The sequence below is a fragment of the Acinonyx jubatus genome, chromosome F2 (genome assembly GCF_027475565.1).
Source record: "Acinonyx jubatus isolate Ajub_Pintada_27869175 chromosome F2, VMU_Ajub_asm_v1.0, whole genome shotgun sequence".
In the NCBI taxonomy this organism is placed as follows: Eukaryota; Metazoa; Chordata; class Mammalia; order Carnivora; family Felidae; genus Acinonyx; species Acinonyx jubatus.
Genome location: NC_069394.1, coordinates 19216442 through 19240575, shown reverse-complemented (window position 1 = coordinate 19240575; position 24134 = coordinate 19216442). Strand labels below are relative to the sequence as shown.

At 36.9% G+C, this 24134-nt stretch overlaps 2 protein-coding genes across 7 annotated transcripts in view; one reads left to right on the top strand and one right to left on the bottom strand.

Annotated features, from left to right (window-relative positions):
* MRPL13 (mitochondrial ribosomal protein L13) overlaps positions 1-10839 on the bottom strand; it is a 48549-nt gene extending 37710 nt beyond the window's left edge. Inside the window, exons 1-2 of one of the 4 annotated variants that reach the window (XR_008292518.1) lie at positions 10692-10839; positions 7456-7579 (exon numbers count right to left, since the gene is read on the bottom strand). Coding sequence is in view for 2 of the 4 variants with exons in the window: in XM_027063983.2 (XP_026919784.1) it covers positions 7456-7579; positions 10509-10574 (190 nt within the window). In the remaining 2 variants the exon portion in view is untranslated. Of the gene's footprint in view, positions 1-7455; positions 7580-10508; positions 10661-10691 lie in introns of those variants that run through there. The other 3 variants (XR_008292517.1, XM_053208134.1, XM_027063983.2) reach the window with 3 other exon arrangements.
* A 155-nt stretch (positions 10840-10994) lies between these two features.
* Positions 10995-24134, top strand: part of MTBP (MDM2 binding protein) — a 78882-nt gene continuing 65742 nt past the window's right edge. The window contains exons 1-7 of one of the 3 annotated variants that reach the window (XM_027063980.2): positions 10995-11213; positions 12019-12099; positions 16526-16599; positions 16696-16844; positions 19115-19173; positions 20623-20767; positions 21922-22039. In XM_027063980.2, the coding sequence (XP_026919781.1) occupies positions 11096-11213; positions 12019-12099; positions 16526-16599; positions 16696-16844; positions 19115-19173; positions 20623-20767; positions 21922-22039 (744 nt within the window). In that variant the 5' untranslated portion in view covers positions 10995-11095. The remainder of the gene's footprint in view (positions 11214-12018; positions 12100-16525; positions 16600-16695; positions 16845-19114; positions 19174-20622; positions 20768-21921; positions 22040-24134) is intronic. The other 2 variants (XM_027063979.2, XM_015075829.3) reach the window with 2 other exon arrangements.

Genomic DNA, 24134 nt, shown 5'->3' with positions numbered 1-24134 from the left:
CACTGCTTTTATATATTGGGTCTCCTTACAAGATTTGGTTTGAGAAATGTTTGAAAATAGCTATTTCAATTGAGTGATAAATAACAAAATTGGCTTTGGCCATTTTGTTTGTTTCCAACCTTGAAAGATAAATGTCCAAATGCCTTCTTCAGTGTTTTTTTCGGCATCCCTGAATTTGTGCATAGCTAATATAACAGACGATCACATCAGTTACCACAAAATCTACTGAGTATAAAGACACTGTGATAGGAACAAGGTATGTTGTTCAAATTTATTGATAATATCTAAGTATTCACTTTTAAAGGAGTTAAGTATTCAAGATATGATCTAAAGCAAAACTCTCCTTCACTGCTTTGTACGATGATATTCTAGGAGTTGAAGAATAAATGTGCAATTAAGATTGCAAAATTAAAATGATGCAGTAATTTACATTTGAAATAAACTGACACTGAACTTAAATAGTAAAAGAGAAAAATGTGTTAGCTTGGTAACTTTAAAAAGAGCATCCTAAGCTTTTCCCTAACAAGTCTTTAAAAGATTAAATAAATAATATAAGGCAGAATGTTAGAGATTAGATCTAATCTTTGTTGAACTGCCTGGTGTGCTAGAGTTTATAACATTAAGAACTGTGTGCAACTTCTGTTTCCTTTCATGTAGATCAGGAGTATTTTAGGATAATCTAACAATAACTTTAGAAAATGCTAAAGGAAGGTTTCTGTCTGCTTCTTTTATTTATTTTTTAAATTAATTAATTAATTTATTCAAAATGCTTGTTTATTTTGAGAGAGAGAGAGAGAGAGAGAGAGAGAGAGAGAGAGAGAGAGAGGGAGAGAACGTGTGTAAGCAAGGGAAGGGCAGAGAGAAGGAGAGACAGAATCTTAAGCAGGCTCCGTGCTGTCAGCACACAGCCCAACATGGGACTCAATTTCACCAACCATGAGATCATGACCTGAGCCAAAATCAAGAGTGGAACAGTTAACTGACTGAGCCACCCAGGTGCCCTTCTGCTTCTTTTAAACATTCACACTGTCCTCAATTTATTAATCTGTGGGCAATGAAAAGAATGGAGTCCTCATGAAGAGTAAGTATAATCTAAAAACTACCATGTGCCCTTTCTTTTTATTATCAGTGACAAACATGTTCAAAGAGCTCCCAGGTCCCAAATTCAGAAGGGCAGCTCTGATTAGAAAGAGAAGGGAACTTTTCCTAGTTCTACATCATTTCCAGCTTGACTCAGACCACATTTTCCATAAAAAATAACCTTATAAGTGGAAAGTTGGTTTTCTATAAAACTTCACAAAGTCTACTGGACCTGTAAAGTAGTTCAAATACAGTATACATTATGTTTGGATATATTATCGGCTAACTTTTATAGCTACTCCTGGATATATGACCATCATTTATAGTATTATTTATCTGGGAAATTGTATGTCAATTTTCAAACAAACATGTTTACAGCGATTGTGAGAACATAATACATGCTTGATAAATGCTTATTTAACCAATGAATGTTAGAAATAAACTTACGACAGACATGTTTGTAAGCTGAAAATTGCTTGCAATTTAAGTTTTGACTTTAGTGACATCTTGTGGACATAAAAAGTCTTGCTGATATAAGTTCCATATTAAATTATATAGTGAAACAAAAATACAGCTCAGTCTTTAAAACGTTAATTTTTAATTTCATAGAAAAGCTATTGTCCTTTACTAGAAAAGGATGACGTGATAGGTAGCTACCAAAGCTCTTTTGGTGTGCTAGCAAGTATTTTCATTAGTACTTAAAGAATACTTTTGCAATAATGACCTGCTTGTAGGAAAGCAGAACTTTAATTCAGTGAACAGATAAGTGCTATACTTTAAGAAAGAAATTACATTACTACGAATTCTACTTTTTCCCAAATTTTGTATTGTTTGTATTTCTACAAAAACAACCTAAGGCGCCTGGGTGGTTCAGTCGGTTAAGCATCCAACTTCAGCTCAGGTTATGATCTCACGTATCGTGAGTCTGAGTCCCGCGACAGGCTCTGTGCTGACAGCTCAGAGCCTGGAAAGCCTGCTTTGGATTCTGTGTCTCCCTCTCTCTGCCCTTCCCCCACTCACTCTCTGTCTCTCAAAAATAAATAAATGTTAAAAAAAAATTTTTTTTAAAGGGGCGCCTGGGTGGCTCAGTCGATTAAGCGTCTGAGTTCGGCTCAGGTCATGATCTCGCCGTCTGTGAGTTCGAGCCCGGCGTCGGGCTCTGTGCTGACAGCTCAGAGCCTGGAGCTGCTTCAGATTCTGGGTCTCCCTCTCTCTCTGCCCCTCTCTAGCTCACACTCCCACTGTCTCTCTCTGTCAAAAATAAATAAACTTAAAAAATTTTTTTTTTAAAAACAACCTAAAAGATCTTGTATATTACCTTGTTGATAACACTGCCAAGAAAAAAAAAAACTTAGCAGTAAAACATAGTTTAAGTGGCTAAGAATCACCACACTGATGTGGAATGGGTAATTTACTATCTGATGAAACAGGTGCCTGGGTTCTGGTCCAAGTTCTATTATAATATAGCTGAGTGACAGGGAGAAAGTCATTTTATTCTTCTGATTTTACTTCTCACGTATATCAATGAGACAATTAAAATATCTAAAGTCCTAAGGAATTCATTCTATTACTTGGTAATTCTAAGACTATAACATTCTCCTTGTCTGCCAAAAACCACAGATATTGTTTTTAAGTTTATTTATTTATCTTGAGAGACAGACACAGTGCTTGGGGTGGGGGTGGGGGGTTGGGTAGGGTCAGAGAGGGAGAGAGAGAATCCCAAGCAGGCTCAGCACTTCCAGCACAGAACCTGACATGGGGCTCAAACCCACAAACTGTGAGATCATGACCTGAGCCAAAACCAAGAGTCAGACACTCAACCGACTGAGCCACCCAGCACCCCACAAAAACCTGAGATTTTTAAAGCAAACAGATTTATAATTAGTCAAGCGTAGGTCTGCTGACCACTATTTTACTTTCAAGGTGTGGTTGCTCCTCACTATTCATGTATTCTGTATTACAAATTTGCCTATTCTCTTAAAATTTGATAATCTCAAAACTTGCAGTGCTTTCCCAGTCATTTGCAGACATGTGCACGGCAGTAAAAAATTTGAGTAGCTTGATGCATAAGCTAAGGTCAAATATGGTAATGCACTGTCTTTTGTTTCAGCTCTTTTACTATAAACCAGTGTCCTTTTGTGGTCTATTTAGTGCTAGGTTTTTGGCATTACTGTGCTTTTTATAAGTGACTTTGCTGTTTAAAATAACCCTCGAGTCTGAAGCTGAAGTGCTGTGTAGTATTCCTAAGTGCAAGAAGCCTGCAGTGTGTCTTACAGAGAAATCCTGTGTTAGATAAGCATCGTTCAGGCATGAGTTCCTGTGTGGTTAGCCGTGAGTTCAACGCTAAAGAAGCAACAATATGTATATTAAACAAGCTGTCTTTAAACAGAAACACACATAAAACAAAGCTATTGCCTGGCTGACAAATGAATGTTGTGACTAGAGGCTCATTGGAACCTAACCATATCTCTAAAGCCATGGTTCAGCGTTCGCTCTCTTTCAGCATTCATGGTGACTTTAAAGAACGTAACTACAGTGAATAATGAAAACTGTGCTCATAAAACATTTTCTTAAAAGTGTCATTCTACAAAACATTTTTGATAAGCATCTCTGAAGGACCAGATGTTGTACTAAGTGCTTGAAAAACTAACACTGACATGAAAAAATCCTTACATTCATATTCCATACTTAAAGATTTCACAGGTTGTGGGCTGACTTTGAAATTTTCATTAAGTGAAGAAAAAGAGGGGCGCCTGGGTGGCTCAGTCAGTTGAGCGTCTGACTTCGGCTCAGGTCATGATCTCACTGTTCCTGAGTTCGAGCCTTGCATCAGGCTCTGTGCTGACAGCTTGTAGCCTGGAGCCTGCTTCGGATTCTGTCTCTCTCTCTCTCTCTCTCTCTCTCAAAAATAAACAAACATTAAAATTTTTTTTTTTAAAAGTGCAGAAAAAGATTAGAGCAGCAAGTATGAGAAATGGCGTAACTCATGAGTTCTTGCTTTTACCCAAATCAACCCATCTGCAGTACTTTCCCTGCTAGCTCCACAGATCCAAAATCTAACTTAGCTAAATGCCAGAGCCCCGATTAAAAGTAATTTCTTCATTCTCAAAACTCGTATTCATGAATGCGTATATTCACTCAAAAAACATTTTATGTAGTCCAACTATGTGTCAAACACTATTCTAGACACTGGGCATATAGCTGTGAAAAATTTAGGCAAAGTTCCTATCCTCTTAGAACTTAGTGTGGTGGAGGTGTGGATAATACATATTTATGTATGTCAGGTGATCAGAGAACGCTAATTAAAAAAAATTTTTTTTAATGTTTATATTTAGGAGAGGAGAGAGTGTGAGCAAGGGGGTAGGGGGTGGGAAGTGGGGGGAGGGCAGAAAGACAGGAAGACACAGAATCTGAAGCAGGCTCCAGGCTCTGAGCTGTCAGCACAGAGCCCAATGCGGGGCTCGAACTCACGAACCATGAGATCATGACCTGAGCCAAAGTCGGATGCTTAACCAACTGAGCCACCCAGTTGCCCCTAAAGGCAAGGTAAAGTATAGAGTGAAAGGGTGAGATGACAGAGGAACTGGGGAAGGCCTCTCTCAGAATACAAATGAGCAGAAATCTGAAGGATGTGAAGAATTAAGCCATAAATCTGGAAAACCCCATCCAGGCAGAGGGAACAAAATATGAAAAGGCCCTAAGGCAAAAATGTGCTGACAGGCACATTAGGGAAAGAGCAGCAAGCCTTAGTGGATTACCCTAGGAGGTAGGAAGCAAACTCAGCAAGGTAAAAGGGACCACACCGTGTAGGTCCTTGTAGGGACTGGCAAATGTTGGCTTTTACTTTCTCATTTGGAAGAGACATCTGCAACTCATCTGTAGAGAAAAGACCCTATTGGGGCAAGAGTAGGAGCAGCGAGATCAGTGAGGAGGTTTTGGAATAATCCCAACTAGAGAGCAAAGTGGTTTAAAATTACAGTAGAAGAGTTAATGAGAAGTAGCTAGATTTCAGATACATATATTTTTTCAGATATATACCCATATATATGAGTTGGACAAAGAGAAGTCACAAATGAAGCAAACACTTCTGACTAGCCCAACTAAAAGAATACAGATGCTGTTAACTAAGATGGGGAAACCAGAAGTGACAGGTTGGTTTTGGGTGGGGGAAATCAGGAAGTAGGACATCTCCGAGTTAAACACACATTAAAATGTTGCAGATGCCCACTGTACACCTAAGGTTTATTGAGTAGAAATGTGGTTATGGGAGTCTGGAATACAGGGAAAAGGTAAAAAATGAAGATATGAATTTGGGAGCTTAGCCTAACAGAAAATATTTAGAGACCTGAACCTGAATGTGATTGCCTAAGGAATGTGAAGGGGTCCAAAGACCAGGCTTCAGGGCACTCCTATTTTTTTTTTTTTTAAGTGTATTTATTTATTTTGAGAGACAGAGAGAGAGTGAGCAAGGGAGGGGCAGAGAGACAGAGAGGGAGAGAGAATCTCAAGTAGGTTCTGCACTGTCAGTACAGGGCCCAACACAAGGGTCAAAACCAGGAACCATGAGATCATGAGCTGAGCTGAGCTGAAACCAAGAACCAGAGGCTTAACCAACTGAACCATCCACGTGCCCTCCATGCCCCTCCCCCTCCTAATTTTTAATGAGAGAAGATTGGGAGTTTGGAAAGTTGAAAAAAACAAAGGGGACTGGGAAGGAGGAGTTGGTAAGAGAAAGCATCCAAAAACAAGTAAAGAATGTGTTTAAGAAGAAAGTTCTTTATATGACAACTAGCCTGGACTCCTCAAAAGGTTAATGGCAGGAAAAAATAAAAGAGAAGGATTCTTCTACATTTAAAAACACTAAAGGAACATAACAATTAAAGGCAATAATACATAAAGCTTGGTTGGGTCCTGGTTTTAAAAAAGTAACAGCTATAAAAAATATGCTTGAAACTACTAGGCAAATGTGAAAATGCACTGGACATTAAACTGTACAATTAAATTATGTTTATTTTGTTATGTATGATAATGGCATTTTGGTTACATAGGGGAATATACTTATTCTAGGAGACACATGCTAAATTCAGGGGGATTTATTGAGACATCTGCAACTTATTTTCAAATGACTGAGTAAAAAATTACATGTTAAATTATACATAAAAGTTAGAAAAACGTAGAGGACAAATAACTCAGTGGAAATATGGCAAAAGACACGCACAGATATTTCACAGAAGAAGAAATGATAAAAGGCCATTAAATAGTGAAGAGATACTTAATTCCATTTGCAATGAGGAAAATGAAAATTAAAACCACCACGAGAATGCATTCCACATTTATGAGAGTAGTCAAACTTAAAAAGAATGAAAACATCAACTGTTATCGAAGATGATGGCTAATAAAAACTCTGGTAGGAGAGGACATTAGCATAAAGACTACCTAGTTTCCCATGCACCTTTGAACCCAGTAATTCCTGTCCTATAGACAGATCTGGGAGAAACTCTTCCACCTGCGCCCTGGAAAAAAGGTATAAGAATACCAACAGGGATATTGTTTGTAATGGCAAAAAAATTGGAAATAACGCAAATGAGTGTATGGGTATTTATTTCATCATCATTGTAACTGTTAATTTTCTTTAAAATATTACTTATATTTAAAAATAGATTTGTCTACATACTGTATCTACATACTGTATATATCTTTGTGTATTTCATGTATCAAAAAGTTAACACTATGATCAGCTGCACAAAATGTTGCTGACAGGTCAAGACAAAGAGTAAGAATTGACACCTAGATCTTGTTGGGTGTGCACTGAAGTGCCTAGGTAAGTGAAGTCAATCAGAATTACCTACAATAAGCTGAAGACCTTAAGTCTCAAAACAACTTTTTTCCTTTGTTTTGGAAAAATGTTACAGAAAATCAAATCTATCAATTCAAAACAGTAAAAAGTAAACTTTCCATGTTCCGCTAGCTCTATCCATCTTTCTAGGGGAAAGGTTTTTAGAAGACAAGACAAACTTATTTTTTCATTTTCAAAAACTCCCTATTCAAATGTTCATTGCCATGTGAAGACACACGTGTAAGAGTGAACATTTGATTTCTAGTCCCACTCAGGATATCTGAGAGTGAAAGGAAGGCTACTGAGAATTTTGCTGGGGTAATGACATAAAATGGGGTTATCTCAGGCAAACTGGTCTGTATGGTTTTCCTGTGAATAAACCAAATTCATTTCAGTGCCCTAGTAGGTTTTTTGTAAGAATGGAACAAGGGATCCCAAGAAAAAAAGAGGTACTTAGAAGTAGTTCAGTCAGACTTTTCAACATTCTATTCTGGCATGAAAATTATGGATACTCGTGACAGATATAAAATGATACTCACTCAGTTGATGGTATACAGGTTTATGCAATCCTTGAAGTCTGATTGATGCCAAAGCAGCCAGTTTGCCAGGGGGCTGCATTTTCCCATCTAAGAGATACCAAACCCGAGCAAAAGTGGCCCATTGCTTGGGGAAAAAAAAGACAGAGAGAGAGAGACAGAGAGACAGAGACAGAGACAGAGAAAACAATAAAGAAAGTTCTGATTAAAATGGAAATAATTGAGATTATTATATACCATCATGTATATTCTACTGTTAATATCAATAATTACTTTGAAAAAAGATCCTGTCACTAAATAATCGCTTTGGTTTTGTTTTCATTTGTTTCTGGAAAAGGAGGGTCTTTTTACATTCTACAAAGATTAACACAGTAATTTTTCTTGCCTGCCTTCCTATTAGCAGTGTGGATGATATTTTATTTAAAACATTTCAAAGATACATTTTCCTTTATATTATGACAATTTTTGATATCATACAGAATAGAATCTGGAAGAGTAATGGGAACTCTTATGAAAGCAGAAACTGTTTATAAGGTCTTCAAAAATACTTTGAAGACTAATATGTATTAAATTGAAAAATGAGTAGCTAATTGGGAACTGAAAACTATTCAGCAGTTCAATTCCATGGAAGAGGTAAGTAACAGAATATAGCTAGACAAGTATAGATGGAGGATGTTGAATAAACTTAAATTTTACATAGCTGCCTTACACAGATATCTTTAGGCTGCGTCAGGCATAAACCATTGTCTTTGTAGTATCCATCAGTACCTTCAAGCTCTCAGAAAATTCCAGCCCATAGAGATGTCAACCAGATGCTTTCTGTATGCATATACACAGGTTGCTAAACAATGCTGGAAAAAATACAATCAGGCTAATTGGGTTTATTTTAAATTTTATTATTACAAACCTCTTATCAGCTTCTAAACTGCTCACCATTTTTTTTCCTTTCTTACTTTTCTAGTTTCTACTTGTTCTCCTCTCTTTTGTCAGATTTCTCTCTTAAGTATTTCACATATTTTGATGCCATTGTAAATAGTATTGTATTTTTAATTTAAATTTCTGTTCGTTGCTAGTATATAGAAATACACCTCATTTTTTGCATTTTGGTCTTGTACCCTGCAACTTTGCTAAACTTATTTATCAGTTTTAGGAGCTTTTCTTAGATTCCATCTGATTTTTCACAAAGACAATCATGTCTTCGGCAAATAAAGACAGCCTCTAGCCCATATCTTTTCCCTAGTACTCTCAGCTTATGACTAACTAAAAAAATAAAAATAAAAATAAAAAAGGATTCAAACAGTGGGAAGTCTATAGGACAATCTTTGTCTTCAATAAATTGCAAAGGAAAAAATAGGAAAAAGAACTTAAGAGAGAATTAAAAAACATGAAATTATTACATTCTAAATCCTAAACCAAAGGAACAAACAGTAAGAATTTACGTATTTCTATAACATAAATGAGAAAATTGGGGATTTAAACATATACTAGATATCTGATATTAAGGAATCATGATTACTTTTTGTCTTTGATAAATGGTATTGGGATTATATTTCCAAAAAGAATCCTTATAGAGAACATACTGAAATATTTATTTATGAAATAACAGGAATCTGAGATTCATCTCAGATTCATAAGGGGAAGAAGTGAATGGGGGGTACAGATGAAAAAATATTGGCTATGAGGTTTTTGAAACTGGGCTGTACCTTCATTTATATAGGATTGAAATTCTCCATAATAAAGTTAAACAAAACAAAACAAAAAACAAACCCTCTCTACCTCACTTACCCACTGCATCCTTTGTGGCAAAATTCTCCCAAAGAGTTGTCTTTACTCCAATTTGTCCTCATGCTGACTTCATCCTGCTCCACCCTGGCTTTTCTTCTCCCACACCCATCACCCTCTCTCTATTGCCTGTCAAAGTTACCAGGACCTTCATGTCACTGAATCCCTTGGTCAATTCTAAGTCTTCAATACAGGTGATCATTTCCTTCTCCTGGATATTCTTTCCTCACTTGATTTCCAGGACACCACCCTCTGTTGGTTTTTTCCCTACTTTGCTTGTTTTCCTATCTCTTGCCACTGAAATGTTGAAATGTTCCAGAATTCAGTTCTTGGTCCTTCTCTCTTTTCTATACACACCTTCTCAATGACTACATCCAGACTCGTATGTTTACATGTCATTTCCATGCTTATGACTCCCAAGTGTAGAAATTTACATCTCTAGCCTTGACCTCTTTCCTGAACTCTACAATTGTACCAATTGCCCATTTGGTAGCTGCACTACAGTGCTTTTTAAACCATCTCCTAAAGGCTACTTTGTCCCCATTCCATTGCAGATCAATATTTTGATAAAAAAAAAAAAAACCTTGTTCAAAAACCATTAAAATACCGCCATATCATCAAACTGCTGTAAAGTTTTCAAATTTTTAATTTTACTTCTTAAATTTGCTTCATCCAGGAGAGGTAACAAACAGTTCAAGGAAGGAATCACTCCTGGAGCAGGACTGGGCTAAGAAGCATCTCAGGTCAACAGACCCAAAGCTGAACTCCAGCTCTTCTACCTGAAACCTGCTTCAATTTCAGTCTTCCCTATCTCAGCTGATGGCACACGCTTCCGGTTTCAGAAACAAAAAACCTTTGAGTAATCCTTGTTCTTTCGTTGTCAGCTCACATTCAATCCTTCAGGAAATCCTTTTGACTCCACCTTCAAACAAAATCTGACCACTTTTCAACCCTATACTGTCTAGTTCGGTTTGTGCCACCATCGTGTTTAGCCTGGATCACTGCAGTTGGCCTCTAAACCGACTCTTTGTTTCTACCTTCCACCAATCCCCACCTCTGAACAGTCTATTCTTAACTCAGCTGCCAGAGAGCTCCTTCTAACACTTTTAAGTGAGATCACTGTCACTTCCTGGCTCCAAACCCTTCACTAACTAGATCCTCATTTTATTCAGTAATAAGCAAATCCTTACAATGGTCTACAGTGACCTATCTGAATACTCTTTCCTTAGAAAAAAAGTCATGAAAAGGGCTAACTGAAAAGAGGAGACGAATACCAAAGAGAACAACAGCAAGCGGCGGCCAGAATCACGATTCTCAAAAGTGCTTTCCCGAGGCATCATCTCCTGGCCCAGGAACTCCTCTTTCTTGCCCACTCAGCATCACTAAATCCACCGAAGCCACTGACTTCCTTCTGCCAGCATAATGAACTCCATCAAGCCACAAGAGTTCAAGCTCACCTGGGGCGCCCTAGAGAAACTCGACATTTTCTCCACTTGCAGGACCGTCCTATTCCCAGGGTCCACGGCCAGACCGCAGCATTAATGGCCCGGCGGGAAACATATATAGGCAAGCATGACAGTTCCTAGGCCAGCCAGCCGTCGTCAGTTTCTCTGCCTTTTCTGGGTCTCCTCCAATCTTCCCATGGTAGCACTTTCATCCTGACAGGAGGAAATAATGCAGTCATTGACAGAATAACTCCCCCAAAGAACCCGCCGGCTGGAAAAGCTGAGGCAAACCGACCCAGCGCGCACAATTTCCAGCCGACCTAAATTTGGTGGATGGAAACCGGAAGTGCCTAAGCAGCGCGCGACTATTTGGATGTGGAAACCAAGAGCTGAAATAGGAGCTCGGCTCGAAGGAGATGGATCGGTACCTGCTCCTTGTGATCTGGGGGGAAGCAAAAGTCCCGTCAGCAGCGGGTGGGGAAGTGGATCATGGGCCTGGGAAGTCGTCCGTTGAGGGTACCGAGAAACAGCCGGGTAAGCGCAGGGCTGAGAAAGAGCGGGAACCGGGCGGGGAGGGGAAGAAATTTAAGTTTGAGATCAAGTTCTGCCGGTGAGGGTGGGGGGCTATCTCGAGTTGTACCGAGAATCTGAGACTCTATGGGATCGTCCCAATAAGGGCTGAAAAATGTCATTATCTTCGTGGAGAAATAGGGACAAATTTGTGGATGCACAATTCCAGTGCTCAGAAGTTCTTGGCACAGTAAAAATTTAACTGATTTATTCTCTGTGCCTTCGGAATGGAATGTCTTCTTGTTAGAAATATATGCATTCAATAGGCGATTCCGTCAACTCTATGTTCCAAATACAAGTAATACAGAAAGGAACAAGATGGACAAGGATCTTACTCTCCTAGAGTCTACATCCTAATGGGAGGAGATATCCTACATATAAAAACTGAGATTAAAAAAAATGGTAAATTTAAAACAATCGTGACCGTTTGAAATTACACTCCTTTTTGGTGTTTCTGTCTATAATCCACACTGCATTTTATTTATTTGTTTGTTTTGATTGAGCAGGCATCTTGAGGAGAAAATATATGTGGTTGTGTATAGAGTATTGTGACAGAGTTTCCCTTCTCTGCTTAAAATTATCCTTTGGGGGGAATTTTGAATATTTAACTGGCTAGCGTGTATAAACCAGAGGAGCCTTTTGGGTTTTCTCTGTGTAGCTCTTTTATGTACAACATGTTTTTCTGGAGAGTCTCTGATTGTGAAATTGGAATAGGTCTAGATTATGTAACTCTTGTGCCCATTGAGTTAGTTTGCCTTTTCTTTTTCAGATTTAACAGCAGCAAATGTTTATCACCTCCTGAAAAGAAGCATTAGTGCTTCAATGAATCCAGAAGATAGTACTTTTCCTGGTAAGTATAACACGAACCCCTTTTTTCTCTGGCCCTGTATTTGTATTGGAAATAAATTTAATTAATTTGGTCACTTAAAAGTATGAAAGATACTTGTTGACTGCACACATCACTGGGATAGGGAGATAAGTAAGGAAATACAAAACTGAAAAAGATGCTAATTCCCTCTTCCTGCTGCTTGAATGTCATTAAATTGTGTGAAAATTATTATGAAAATTATTCTAGGTTCTCAGCTTGACTTTTGTTCCCTTTGTGGTATTTCTTTGCCCATCTTTAGCTCCATATATAATAGGGTAATATGGTATTATAAGGAGGATTTATGATTTTTCCTGAGTACAAATACATTATTAATGCTCTTACACATTTCTTACCATTTTTTTCCACCCTTATCTCTTATTGATTTTCTTAAAAGCACTTCATAATTGTTAAACACAGTAATCTTGTCTCCGTTCTTGTCTGTTTTACCTTTTTCAAAGTATTTGGCTTATTTGACCAGCCTTTGCTTTGTAAAAATCTCTTCTCCTTTGGTTTCTATTGGCATTATACAAATCCATCTACTTTTTTTTTTTTTTTTTTTTTATAGTTATCTTCTCTTTTACTTCCTCTTCTTGGCCTCTGAGAGTGTCTTTCAAAGGCTCAGACCAAATTAAAAGCTGAAGGAAGTTTCTGGAGATGCTCTGGGTAGAGTGCTCATTCATGCTGCCCTAGTCTGTTTTGGTTATAAATGTGCATGCTGCCCTAGTCTGTTTGCCAAGTTGTGGTAGTACTCATTACTTTTTCAAGTTGGTATAATTTAAGTCAATACTACTGGTATTGCAAGAAAGCTTTTCTTTCACTTATGCCTCGAAAGTATACATTGAAGAAATATTGGGAGCATTATAGGAATTCTTGGGATAACTTTTGCTTCCTGTTTGGGTAGATAGAAGTTTCTTGTCCAAGGGCCGTCTGGGTGCCTCAATCTGTTGAGCATCCACTTCAGCTCAGGTCATGATCTCTTGGTTCCTGAGTTCAAACCCCACATTGGGTTCTCTCTTTCACAGCAGCTATTTTTAGAATCCATTTACATTAGATTTGAATGTCACTTTTGGTGTTAATCACTTTTTGCTTCTTTGCTGTGCCTTTATCTTTTTTTTTTCCTTTTGCCAATTTCCTCTTCCTGTTACCCATTTTTGTAAAATATGTAAATTTATCACTGGGAGACAAGAAGGAAACACAATTACATATTTGTCATCTATTCATATGAACTGAATAACAGCTATGCAGTGACCAATCAGCAACAAACTTTGAAAAGTAGTAATGTGATTGGTCACTGATCATGATACACATCTTTGATTTATGTAGTGATTTGCGATATGAGAAGCTAGCAGTGAAGTTTTGCTTTAGGCAATTACAGTTGATTAATAAACCATGATAGCTGCAGTTTGAGCCCTGTTTTGGGGGACCAGGTGTTATTTAAATCATGGGAACTGAAATCTGCATATCAGAACCATGCAAAGAGATTGAATTTCTTACCCTGTGAACATTATTGCTTTCAGTAATATGGCAAGTCTGAGAAACTGGAAGTATAATATGATTATAATTGAGATAAGGCTGGAGAGATAGGCATAGCAATGTGGAGGACTTTGTAAACCATGTCAGGGCTCTTGGACTTCTTCATAATGATAATTAGCCATTGAAGGCCTTAGTGAAGGAAGAGATCTGGTGACATCTGTGTTGTTGAAGTATTCTGGCTACAGTATAGTGGACAAATTGGAGGAAAGTGTAGGCATGAGGGGGCTGCTGCAGAAGACCAGCTAAGAAGTAAGAGAGGTAGCTGAGGTAGAGGAAAATGGATCTGAAAGAAATTATGGAGGTAGAATCCACCTGACCTAGTGTTGCATTGGTGTGATTCAGGAGAAGGGTAGTGTGAGAAAGCAATCAAGAATGACATTAGATTTCTGGCTTGGGTATAGTATAAGTGGTGGCATTTAGCAAGATAGGAGAATTAGAGTTTGAGGCATGGTAGATGAGGGGCCATAAGACAAGCTGAGTGAGAGCCCAGCACAAGCTAGCACAACCCTCCCGCCCCGGTGGAATATGTGTAATATTTCTCAGGCACTCCTGGCTGCCCAAGAACAAAGGAAAGGACAGAAAACAAATGGTTAAACTGATAGAGCCCATTAGTTTACAAATATCTTAGTAATATTACAAGAAAAAACAATCTTATTAATAGCCTAATCTCCAGGAACTCCCTACCATCTTAATGCTAATGCTTTGCTAGAGGGAAAAACAACCTTAGCTTGATAATAGCTAGGCCTCCAGTAATCTGTGAGTCCTCTTTAGCATATGGAAATCTCTTCAAGAAACTCCCTCTTGACTTTATCTCCCCCAACTCCTTGGTATATTAGTAGTCACTGTTCACAACCCCAGTGCTGCTCTTTCTGCCCACACGTCCTGTCTCCTTGCTTTAATAAAATCACCTTTTTGCACCAAAGGACATCTTCAAGAATTCTTTCTTGGCTGTCAGCTCTGAACCCCACTATCACCCCAAGACCTCATCAAATGACATGTTCAATTTGGAACACGTGTTTAGTTGCCCTGTAAGATGTCAAATTGAAAATGTTTTGCAAAAGTTGGATACGTGTGTCCAGAACTCAAAAGGCAAAGTAAGGCTGGAGATACAGATAATAGAATCATCAATATGTAGATGTCAGTCCAAACTATGAGAAAGGATGGGATTGTTTATGGATAGTGAGAAGAGCAGAAAATCTTGAACTGAATCCCAATATTTAAAGGAACTGAACACCAGTTTTTTTTTTTTGTTTGTTTGTTTTTTTTAACGTTTATTTATTTTTGAGACAGAGAGACCAAGCATGAACGGGGGAGGGTCAGAGAGAGGGAGACACAGAATCTGAAACAGGCTCCAGGCTCTGAGCTGTCATCACAGAGCCCGACGCGGGGCTCGAACTCATGGACCGCGAGATCATGACCTGAGCCGAAGTCGGACGCTTAACCGACTGAGCCACCCAGGCGCCCCTGAACACCAGTTTTTAAAGGCATGAGGAGTAGCTGGAAAGATAGGTTCCACAGAAATCAAGTGTTTTAAGGAGAAAGTAGTCAACTGTGTCATCTTTCATTCCTTTCTTATTCTTATGTTGAGAGGTCTAGTAACAACAGTGGTAAGAGCTATCAGATTTTATAACATTAGTTATTGGTGCCTTTAATGAATGTAGTTATGATGAAGTTTTGGGGTGATGCTGGGGTGGTCTGGAGCCGAAGGCCAAGAAAGAATTCTTGAAGACCTCTTTGGTGCGAAAAGGTGATTTTATTAAAGCATGGAGACAGGACCCAGGGGTAGGGAGAGCTGCATGGGGTCATGACAGGTAAACTCATTATATACCCTCAGGTTGGGAGGGGGTCAGGGATAGAGTAACTCTCCAAGGAATTTTGGAAGCAAGGTTTTCAGGACCTTCAGGGGCTACCTGTTGCTAGGGAGACATCATTTATTACCGTTTAATAAAACCTCAGTCAGGAGACCCTTCAGTTGTATATCAGGGCCATAAGCTTGGAGTATGATTGCTAGCATATATCTTGGGGCAGTTGAGATAATGGAAGTAGATTTACAGGATCCTCGAAATTGGGATAATGTTAAGCTAAGATTCTCTTTTGCCCCTAGCAAAGTGTCATCCTCCAGGCAGCTGAGCTCCTAGAGGGAGGTCACTCTGCTGGTTTCAAGGACTTGTCATTGGGCTATAGGCAGTAAGGGGGTTTAATTTTTCATTTGCCTTAGTTTCCCACATTACCATAGCAAGTACTTAAACCCCTTTCCTTTGTTCTTGGGTAGCCAGGAGTGTCCAAACAATATTCCACTGGGCCGAGGGAGGGAGGGTACCCACCTGTATTTTGCCCTCAACTTGCCCCACACTCCCCCATCAGTTACAATTGCATGTTGGATACACAACAACATTTTGAAATGGCTTTAGAGGGGAGTAGAAAATGTCATGAGGCTATTGTTTTATCTCCTCTCTCTCTTTCTGGCCAGGCTGAACCAGACCTTTGTTGTCTTTGAAGCGGGAACTAGATCTCTTACTATCACTTATGCAGTTTTGCATGACTCAGTAGTAATTAAGTAGGTGTTGGGTTTTTTTTTTCTTGGTAGGTTTTAGTGTTTGAAATGATGATTAAAATAGTATGGATTTTGAGTTGTGACAAAATAAAAGTATTCATTGTGAGTGAATAATTTTGCTCTTTGGGCAGATTGTTCTATTTAAATTTTTAGAGATTTTAAAAAGATCCATGTAATATATATGTATATGCATATACACACATATATCGTGAAGAACTATATACTGTAATAAAAATTATATAATTCTCTAAGTATAGATACTATAGCATCTGCTTATTTGTGATACGCCTTTCTTCTAATAAGCACGATTTTGTTTTCAAGCATGTTCGGTAGGCGGCATACCTGCTCCCAAGAAGTGGTTCTTTGCAGTGCAGGCAATATGTGGATTTTATCAGGTAATAGAAATGAAAAAAATAGGCATTAGTGAATGTCTTTGCCAATGTAAGTAATTTCAGAAACCCATTATTTAATGCAATCTTTTGATATATTAGTTTTGCAGTTCTCACTGGGAAGAGATACATTTTGGTACAGAAAAAGATGAAATTGAAGATGTTCTTCAAACAAATATTGAAGAATGTTTGAGCGCTGAGTGTTTTGAGGAAGAAGATAGTAATAGCAGAGAATCATTATCCTTGGCTGAGTATGCTTATATGCTTTCTGTAATATCTTTAAACTATTTTAACAGTACACAGTATTTCAGCCACAAGAGTGGAAATGATATTTTTTTAGCAGCCATAAGAAGGAAATTTTAGTTATTGAAATTTTCAACTCTATTTTGGGAGATGGGCAATTTGGGCCTTTTATTTGAATAAAACTGTAAAATGGAAAAATTGGTATCTGAAAATATCTAGCTTCTTAAGCTTACACAATTGCATTAATCATAAAAAGTGACATTCTAACTAATATGTCACTTTTTTTTTTTAAATTTTTTAACGTTTATTTATTTTTGAGACAGAGAGAGACAGAGCATGAACGGGGGAGGGGCAGAGAGAGAGGGAGACACAGAATCGGAAACAGGCTCCAGGCTCTGAGCCATCAGCCCAGAGCCTGATGCGGGGTTCAAACTCACGGACCGTGAGATCGTGACCTGAGCTGAAGTCAGACGCTCAACCAACTGAGCCACCCAGGCGCCCCAATATGTCACTTTCTTGAAGATGAATTCTGTCTGATTATGAATTTTAAGAGCTTGAAGAGAAACTTGAATGTAATGGAGCGCCTGGGTGGCTCAGTTGGTTAAACGTCCAACTGTTGGTTTGGGCTCAGGTCATGATCTCACAGTTCCTGAGTTTGAGCCCTGATAGCACAGAGCCTGCTTGGGATTCTTTCTCTCCCTCCCTGTCCCTCTCTGCCCCTCCGCCACTCAGGCTTGCTCGCTCGCTTTCAAAATAAAATACTAAATAAACATTAAAAAAAATAATAAAGTAATTGAATTGTTAAAAAATTTTCCCACTATCAAACTCTAGGCTAGACTTCACCAAATTATTCTCCCAAATATTTAAGGAATAGCATCCATTTTAGATAAATTCTTTCAGAGATGAAAAGAGAGGGAAAACAACTCATTTGTAGGTGTTAGCATGATCTTGGTTCTCTCTCTCTCTCTCTCTCCTCAAAGTAAATACACTTTTAAAAAAAGAAACTTGAATTTGAGGTTAATAACTGGCATTCAAACTCAAATTATGATTATCATTTTGCTAATTGAGGTTGATATATATGATTTATTCAATTTATGTATATCTTGAGCATAGAGTTTCTGCGGATTATATAGATGATTGGCTTCACTTTTAGGTTTTTTGAATTGTGGTATAATATATAAGTTGGTCCAGGTGATAGAAGTTGTGATTATTTTTCTCTTCATGAAATATCCCATCTTCGACTCATAATTAATACCTTTCATTTTAGTCTTCCATAATATTTCATTACAAAAACTACTTTTGTTTACTGTAGTAATCATATATTATAATACTTCTATAAATTACTGCAGACTTTAAAAATTCCGTTTTCCTGTTTTTTATTTATATTTGTTTGTACTGATTAATGAAAGGATATATTGTAGAACCAAGGAAAGGGTATAAACCCAGGGCTCAGTAGAGGCAGTTTCTAGTTACTTGATTGTGGACCAGTCATTTCATTTCTCTGGTCCTTTATTATCTTGTCTATACAGTGTTGAGATCCTCTTAGGTGATTTCTAAGGTGCCTTCTAGCCTTAGAGTTCTTAGCATACGTATTTTCCCACCATTATTAAAAGATAAGGAGCGTAAAAGTAATTATTTCTAGTAAGTGACCTAATAGTTATTTCCACAAGAGGGAGCTTGAAAACTATGCTTTATCATAAGATGCCTTAAGTTTTCTAGATAATGGCAGGTTTCTAATAAAGGGTTTGAGTAATTTTATGTTATACAATAGATTTTTGAAAAAGAAAAATTCATCATTTGGATAAAATGAAAAGATTTTGAAGAATTGGAGGACATCATCCTATTTTCCAGTCAGGGCTGTTGTATGCCATTCAGAGAAAAGTAGTATCCTTCTTTTTTAAACACTTAGCAATACTGCACTTTTAAGGTTCAGAAAAATGTTTGGTCTATTATGGTTATGATTTATATTTAATGTACTAGATATAATTTAGGGAGTTTTTTTCCCTTTTTATTGTTTGTTTTTTGGGGATGTGTACTAACTTGGACTCTGAATCCTACTTTCTACACCTGCTGGTTATGTGACTGTAGGCAAATTATTTAAAGTAAGGATAATAATATTATAGTAGTGCCTCATGGGTTGTCCTGAGGATCAAGATAATGTATCTAACATACTTCATAGTATCTGGCACATAGATTCATTTAGTTAATATTACCTGTTATGCTTATATGTAATGTGTATGTGTATGTGTGTCTTTTCTAACTTACCCTTTTGTTTTAGCCTGTATGAAGAATCTGCAGAAAATTTGCATCAATTGTCTGACAAACTTCCTGCTCCTGGTAATATTTTATGACTACTTTTGGGAATATGTCTTATCTTATACTTCCTATGAATGAGTGATGAATTCAGCCTTTATGCTTATGTTCTCACTTCTAATTTTGAAACTCAAAATGAAAAATAATTTCTTAATTGAAGTTGATATCAAACATACTTCACTGCTTTAATAAAGTATATTACTGAGATACTACAGTTCTCTTGTTTTTATTTAGTTAGAAAAAAATTAGAACTTAGAGAATTAAATACCAGTCTCCATTTCCTTATTTAGTTATTACTGAAGAATCTTTCCACTATATGCTATTGTTTTACATAGTACATTCTGTAGAACATGAGTCCTATAACAATTCCTGGAAAAACAAGTTCTTTAACCTAGATCATTTTGGCAACATCTTTTAAGGTGTGGGGTCACTGTATACTTTATCAAATAGAAAATTCTACGGTAAAAGAAGCCCTTCACTCAGCATTTGTTTACAGAGCCCCCCACCCCTTTTTTTTTTACAATAATGACAAGTATATTTTATGAAATACTGTATCATGCTATTCTTAAAGCTGTGGCCTCTCTGAAATTTATCTTTCCTTGTGTCAATCAAGTAGCTGGCATCTAAAACCTGGTACAATTTGGCATCTATAAATACTTTTGAAGAGCATTTCTTGAATATTTTTCATTATTGAAAGTCATTTATTAAGCACACATTTGTTGCATCTATCATAGATCATGTATTATACTAGGAACTGAGTATGTAATGATGAGTAAAGCAAATGTGATTACCATGAGGGACTTGAAAGCTCACAGTTTGATCCTTATATTCAAAATCCTATCTTAGTATAAAAGATTCTATGTGGGAAATAACTGAATACATAGATAAATAAACATACCAATTTTTTAAATGAAATGTGTCAAATTCAGAATATGCATTGAAATATGCAATTGCTGTTTTAGCAAAATAGAAAGCTTTCATTATCAAATTTCTGTTTGGTTTGGTTTTGTTAACATTTTCTAGGTTTTTTGGTAAATTTATAAATTTATAAAATGTGAAGTTTCATGAAGTTATACTTTTTTCTTAGGAACCAATGATATTGTCAATATAATTGAGTTTTCTGAGTGTTTTATTGTCCTATAAAAAGAAATAATTTATTTGACCATTACAATTTTATATTAATTCATTCCTTTTTGTATAAATTAAGTATAGAAAAATATACTGAAATTGCACAGATTTTTTTTTCTCTGTTTCTCTGTTCAGTACAACAATAGCATTGATGATCTCAAGAGCAATGTGTATAATTAAGCATTGGTACATAACTGGCAAGTAATTATGATAGAGTTCATTGTTTTCTGTTATGTTAGCTATTTCAAGATAACATGGCTTTAAATCAAATGATGAACATTTAGAAATTTTGAACTTCTAAATGTGTATTTTTTTAATTATGAAAATGCCTTATTCTTTTTCTAGGTAGAGCAATGATAGATGTAATACTGTTGCCTTCTGACAAAGATCCTCCCAAGTTGAAAGACTGTTTACCTACTATAGGAGCATTAAAACATTTAAAGGAATGGTATTCAGCAAAAATAACTATAGCAGGAAATAATTGTGTAATGTAAGCTTCTTTGTTCATATTTGGTTGCTCTCTGGTATTCTGTTTTCACAATTAACATGCCATCCTAATTTTAATAACTTATCACTTGAAGATTTTGTTTAATGTTTATTTTTGAGAGAGAGAGAGAGAGAGCAAGCGAGCATGAGTGGGGGAGGGGCAGAGAGAGAGGGAGATACAGAATCTGAAGCAGGCTCCAGACTCCAAGCTGTCAGCACAGAGCCCAATGCGGGTCTCAAACTCACGAACCGTGAGATCATGATCTGAGCCGAAGTTGGACAACCAACCAACTGAGCCACTCAGGCATCCCGATGACTTTTTTAATGTGATAAGATAGTTTTATGTCATACTGTTATTACAGGTTTATTGAGAAAATCTGGATTTTTCTTATTTCATATTTAATATTTCTGAGATATTTAAGTGTTTAGTAAGTGTCATCAATGCTGTTTTATAATCATTATTGAGCATTAATTATCTAAACACACTGTGTGCTCTTAAATAGGTTTGTATTGTCCATTGAGCACCATGATGAATACCATGGATACACTGGATTTGTGATGTATTTTTTTGTTTTATGTGCAATGTAGAAATAGATATATATTGTTGTGATTTATATTTTAGTAAGGATCAATTGTATATTACTGTTTTGATCCTTAAGTATTCCATTGGATTTATTAACTTTGTGATTTTCTTCATTTAACAAGTGTGTATTGAGTACTGACTTTATGCCAAGCACAGCAATAGATGCTGTTGAGTTAAGAAGGTGCCATTTGATCTTGTTCATTGAAATACAGGGAGAAATAGGAATGCTGATAGTTATGATAGTCTGTGATAAGTACTATTATGGATTCCATACAAGATGTATGGGGAAAAATTAGGAGAGCAATTCTCCCTTTGAACATAAAGGACTAATATTAAATCTGTGTATGTGTATATACATGTATGTATCTATCTGACACACTTAAGCCAATATTAAATGGACATGTGATAGAGACTCCCTCAGAGAGTGACTTAAGGAACATTCTACAATATTAGTAAATAAAAGCAGCGGTAGAAACTTTGCATTTTTGCCTGTTAGGATTGTAGTTAACCATAACCATTAAATCTAAGTAGGATGTGAAACCCTGTATTTAACTATCATAATCCTTTATTTATAGAAATTATCAGAAAATTGCAGAATACCTTTCTGCTAATGTCATATCTTTAGAAGATCTCAAAAATGCTATTGACTCAAAGGAATTATGGAGGGGAAAGATTCAGATATGGGAAAGAAAGGTAAGTGGATTTCTCAGTTATCACCATTTGCAAAGCAGGGCTTTCAACTTTATTTACAATGCAGATAGTTTAAATGAATCTGAATGAAAATGTACCTTATAAAGATGTTCTAGAATAGCAACATCTGAGAAGAATTTTCTTTAGTAATAGAAATATTCTTCCTGTGTTAATGCAGTAGCCACTAGCCTTATGTTGCTATGAGCACTTTATACATGACTACTTCAACCAAAAAATTGAATTTTTAACTTTATGGTTATGTTTTGGACACTACAGTTCTAGAATCTAACGTTCTTTTAAAAACAGAATTTGACATTAGTTGAGTTCATGTTGTTTATCCAAGCTGCTTTATTTCACTTGATCTTAGCCAAAAGGCCGAGAAGCGATATCCAAGCTGCTTTATTTCAATGCATGTATAAACCACTGGAAAACTGCTTAGACCATATTCTTTTACCTATACCACTTTACATGATCACTGCTCTCTACTAACCAGCTCTCTAATTTTTTTTTTATTTATCTTTTTAATTTACATCCAAGTTAGTTAGCATATAGTGCAACAATGATTTTAGGAGTAGATTCCTTAATGCCCCTTACCCATTTAGCCCATCCCCCCTCCTACAACCCCTCCAGCAACCCTCTGTTTGTTCTCCATATTTAAGAGTCTCTTATGTTTTGTCCCCCTCTCTATTTTTATATTATTTTTACTTCCCTTCCCTTATGTTCATCTGTTTTGTATCTTAAAAGTCCCCATATGAGTGACTAATTTCACTTAGCATAATACCCTCTAGTTCCCATGTAGTTGCAAATGGCAAGATTTCATTCTTTTTGATTGTCGGGTAATACTCCATTGTATGTATACATATATACGGACATATGTGTACACACATGCACACATACACGTATATGTGCACACATGTACATGCACACACATACATATATGTACATACATACCACATCTTCTTTATCCATTCATCCATTGATGGACATTTGGGCTCTTTCCATACTTTGGCTATTGTTGATAGTGCTGCTATAAACACTGGGGTGCATGTGCCCCTTTGAAATGGCACACCTGTATCCCTTGGATAAATACCTAGGAGTGTATTTGCTGGGTCGTAGGATAGTTCTATTATTAGTTTTTTGAGGAACCTCCATACTGTTTTCCAGAGTGGCTGCACCAGCTTGCATTCCCACCAGCAGTGCAAAAGAGATCCTCTTTCTCTGCATCCTCACCAACATCTGTTGTGTCTGAATTGTTGTTAGCCATTCTGACAGGTGTAAAGTGGTATCTCATTTTAGTTTTGATTTGTATTTCCCTGATGATGAGTGATGTTGGGCATTTTTTCATGTGTTGGTTGGCCATCTGGATTTCTTCTTTGGCGAAGCGTCTATTCATGTCTTTTGCCCATTTCTTCACTGGATTATTTGTTTTTTGGGTGTTGAGTTTGATGAATTCTTTATAGATTTTGGATATTAACCCATTATCTGATATGTTGTTTTCAAATATCTTCTCCCATTCTGTTGGTTGCCTTTTAGTTTTGCTGATTGTTTCCTTTGCTGTGCAGAAGCTTTTTATTTTGATGAGGTCCCAGTAGTTCATTTTTGCTTTTGTTTTCCTTGCCTCCAGAGACGTATTGAGTAAGAAATTGCTGCGGGCAAGATCAAAGAGGTTTTTGCCTGCTTTCTCCTTGAGGATTTTGATGGCTTCCTGTCTTACATTTAAGTCTTTCTTTCATCTATTTTGAGTTTATTTTTGTGTATGGTGTAAGAAAGTTCATTTTTCTGCTTGTCGCTGTCCAGTTTCCCCAGCACCATTTGCTGAAGGACTCTATTCCATTGGATATTCTTTCCTGCTTTGTCAAAGATTAGTTGACCATACGTTTGTGGGTCCATTCTGGGTTCTCTATTCTTTTCCTTTGATCTGAGTGTCTGTTATTGTGCCAGTACCATACTGTCTTGATGATTACAGCTTTGTAATACAGCTTGAAGTCCAGGATTGTGATGCCTCCTGCTTTGGTTTTCTTTTTCAAGATTACTTTGCCAGCTCTCTAATTTGAACACTTTTTTGTAACCTTACACGATCCCAGATTTCTCAACTACA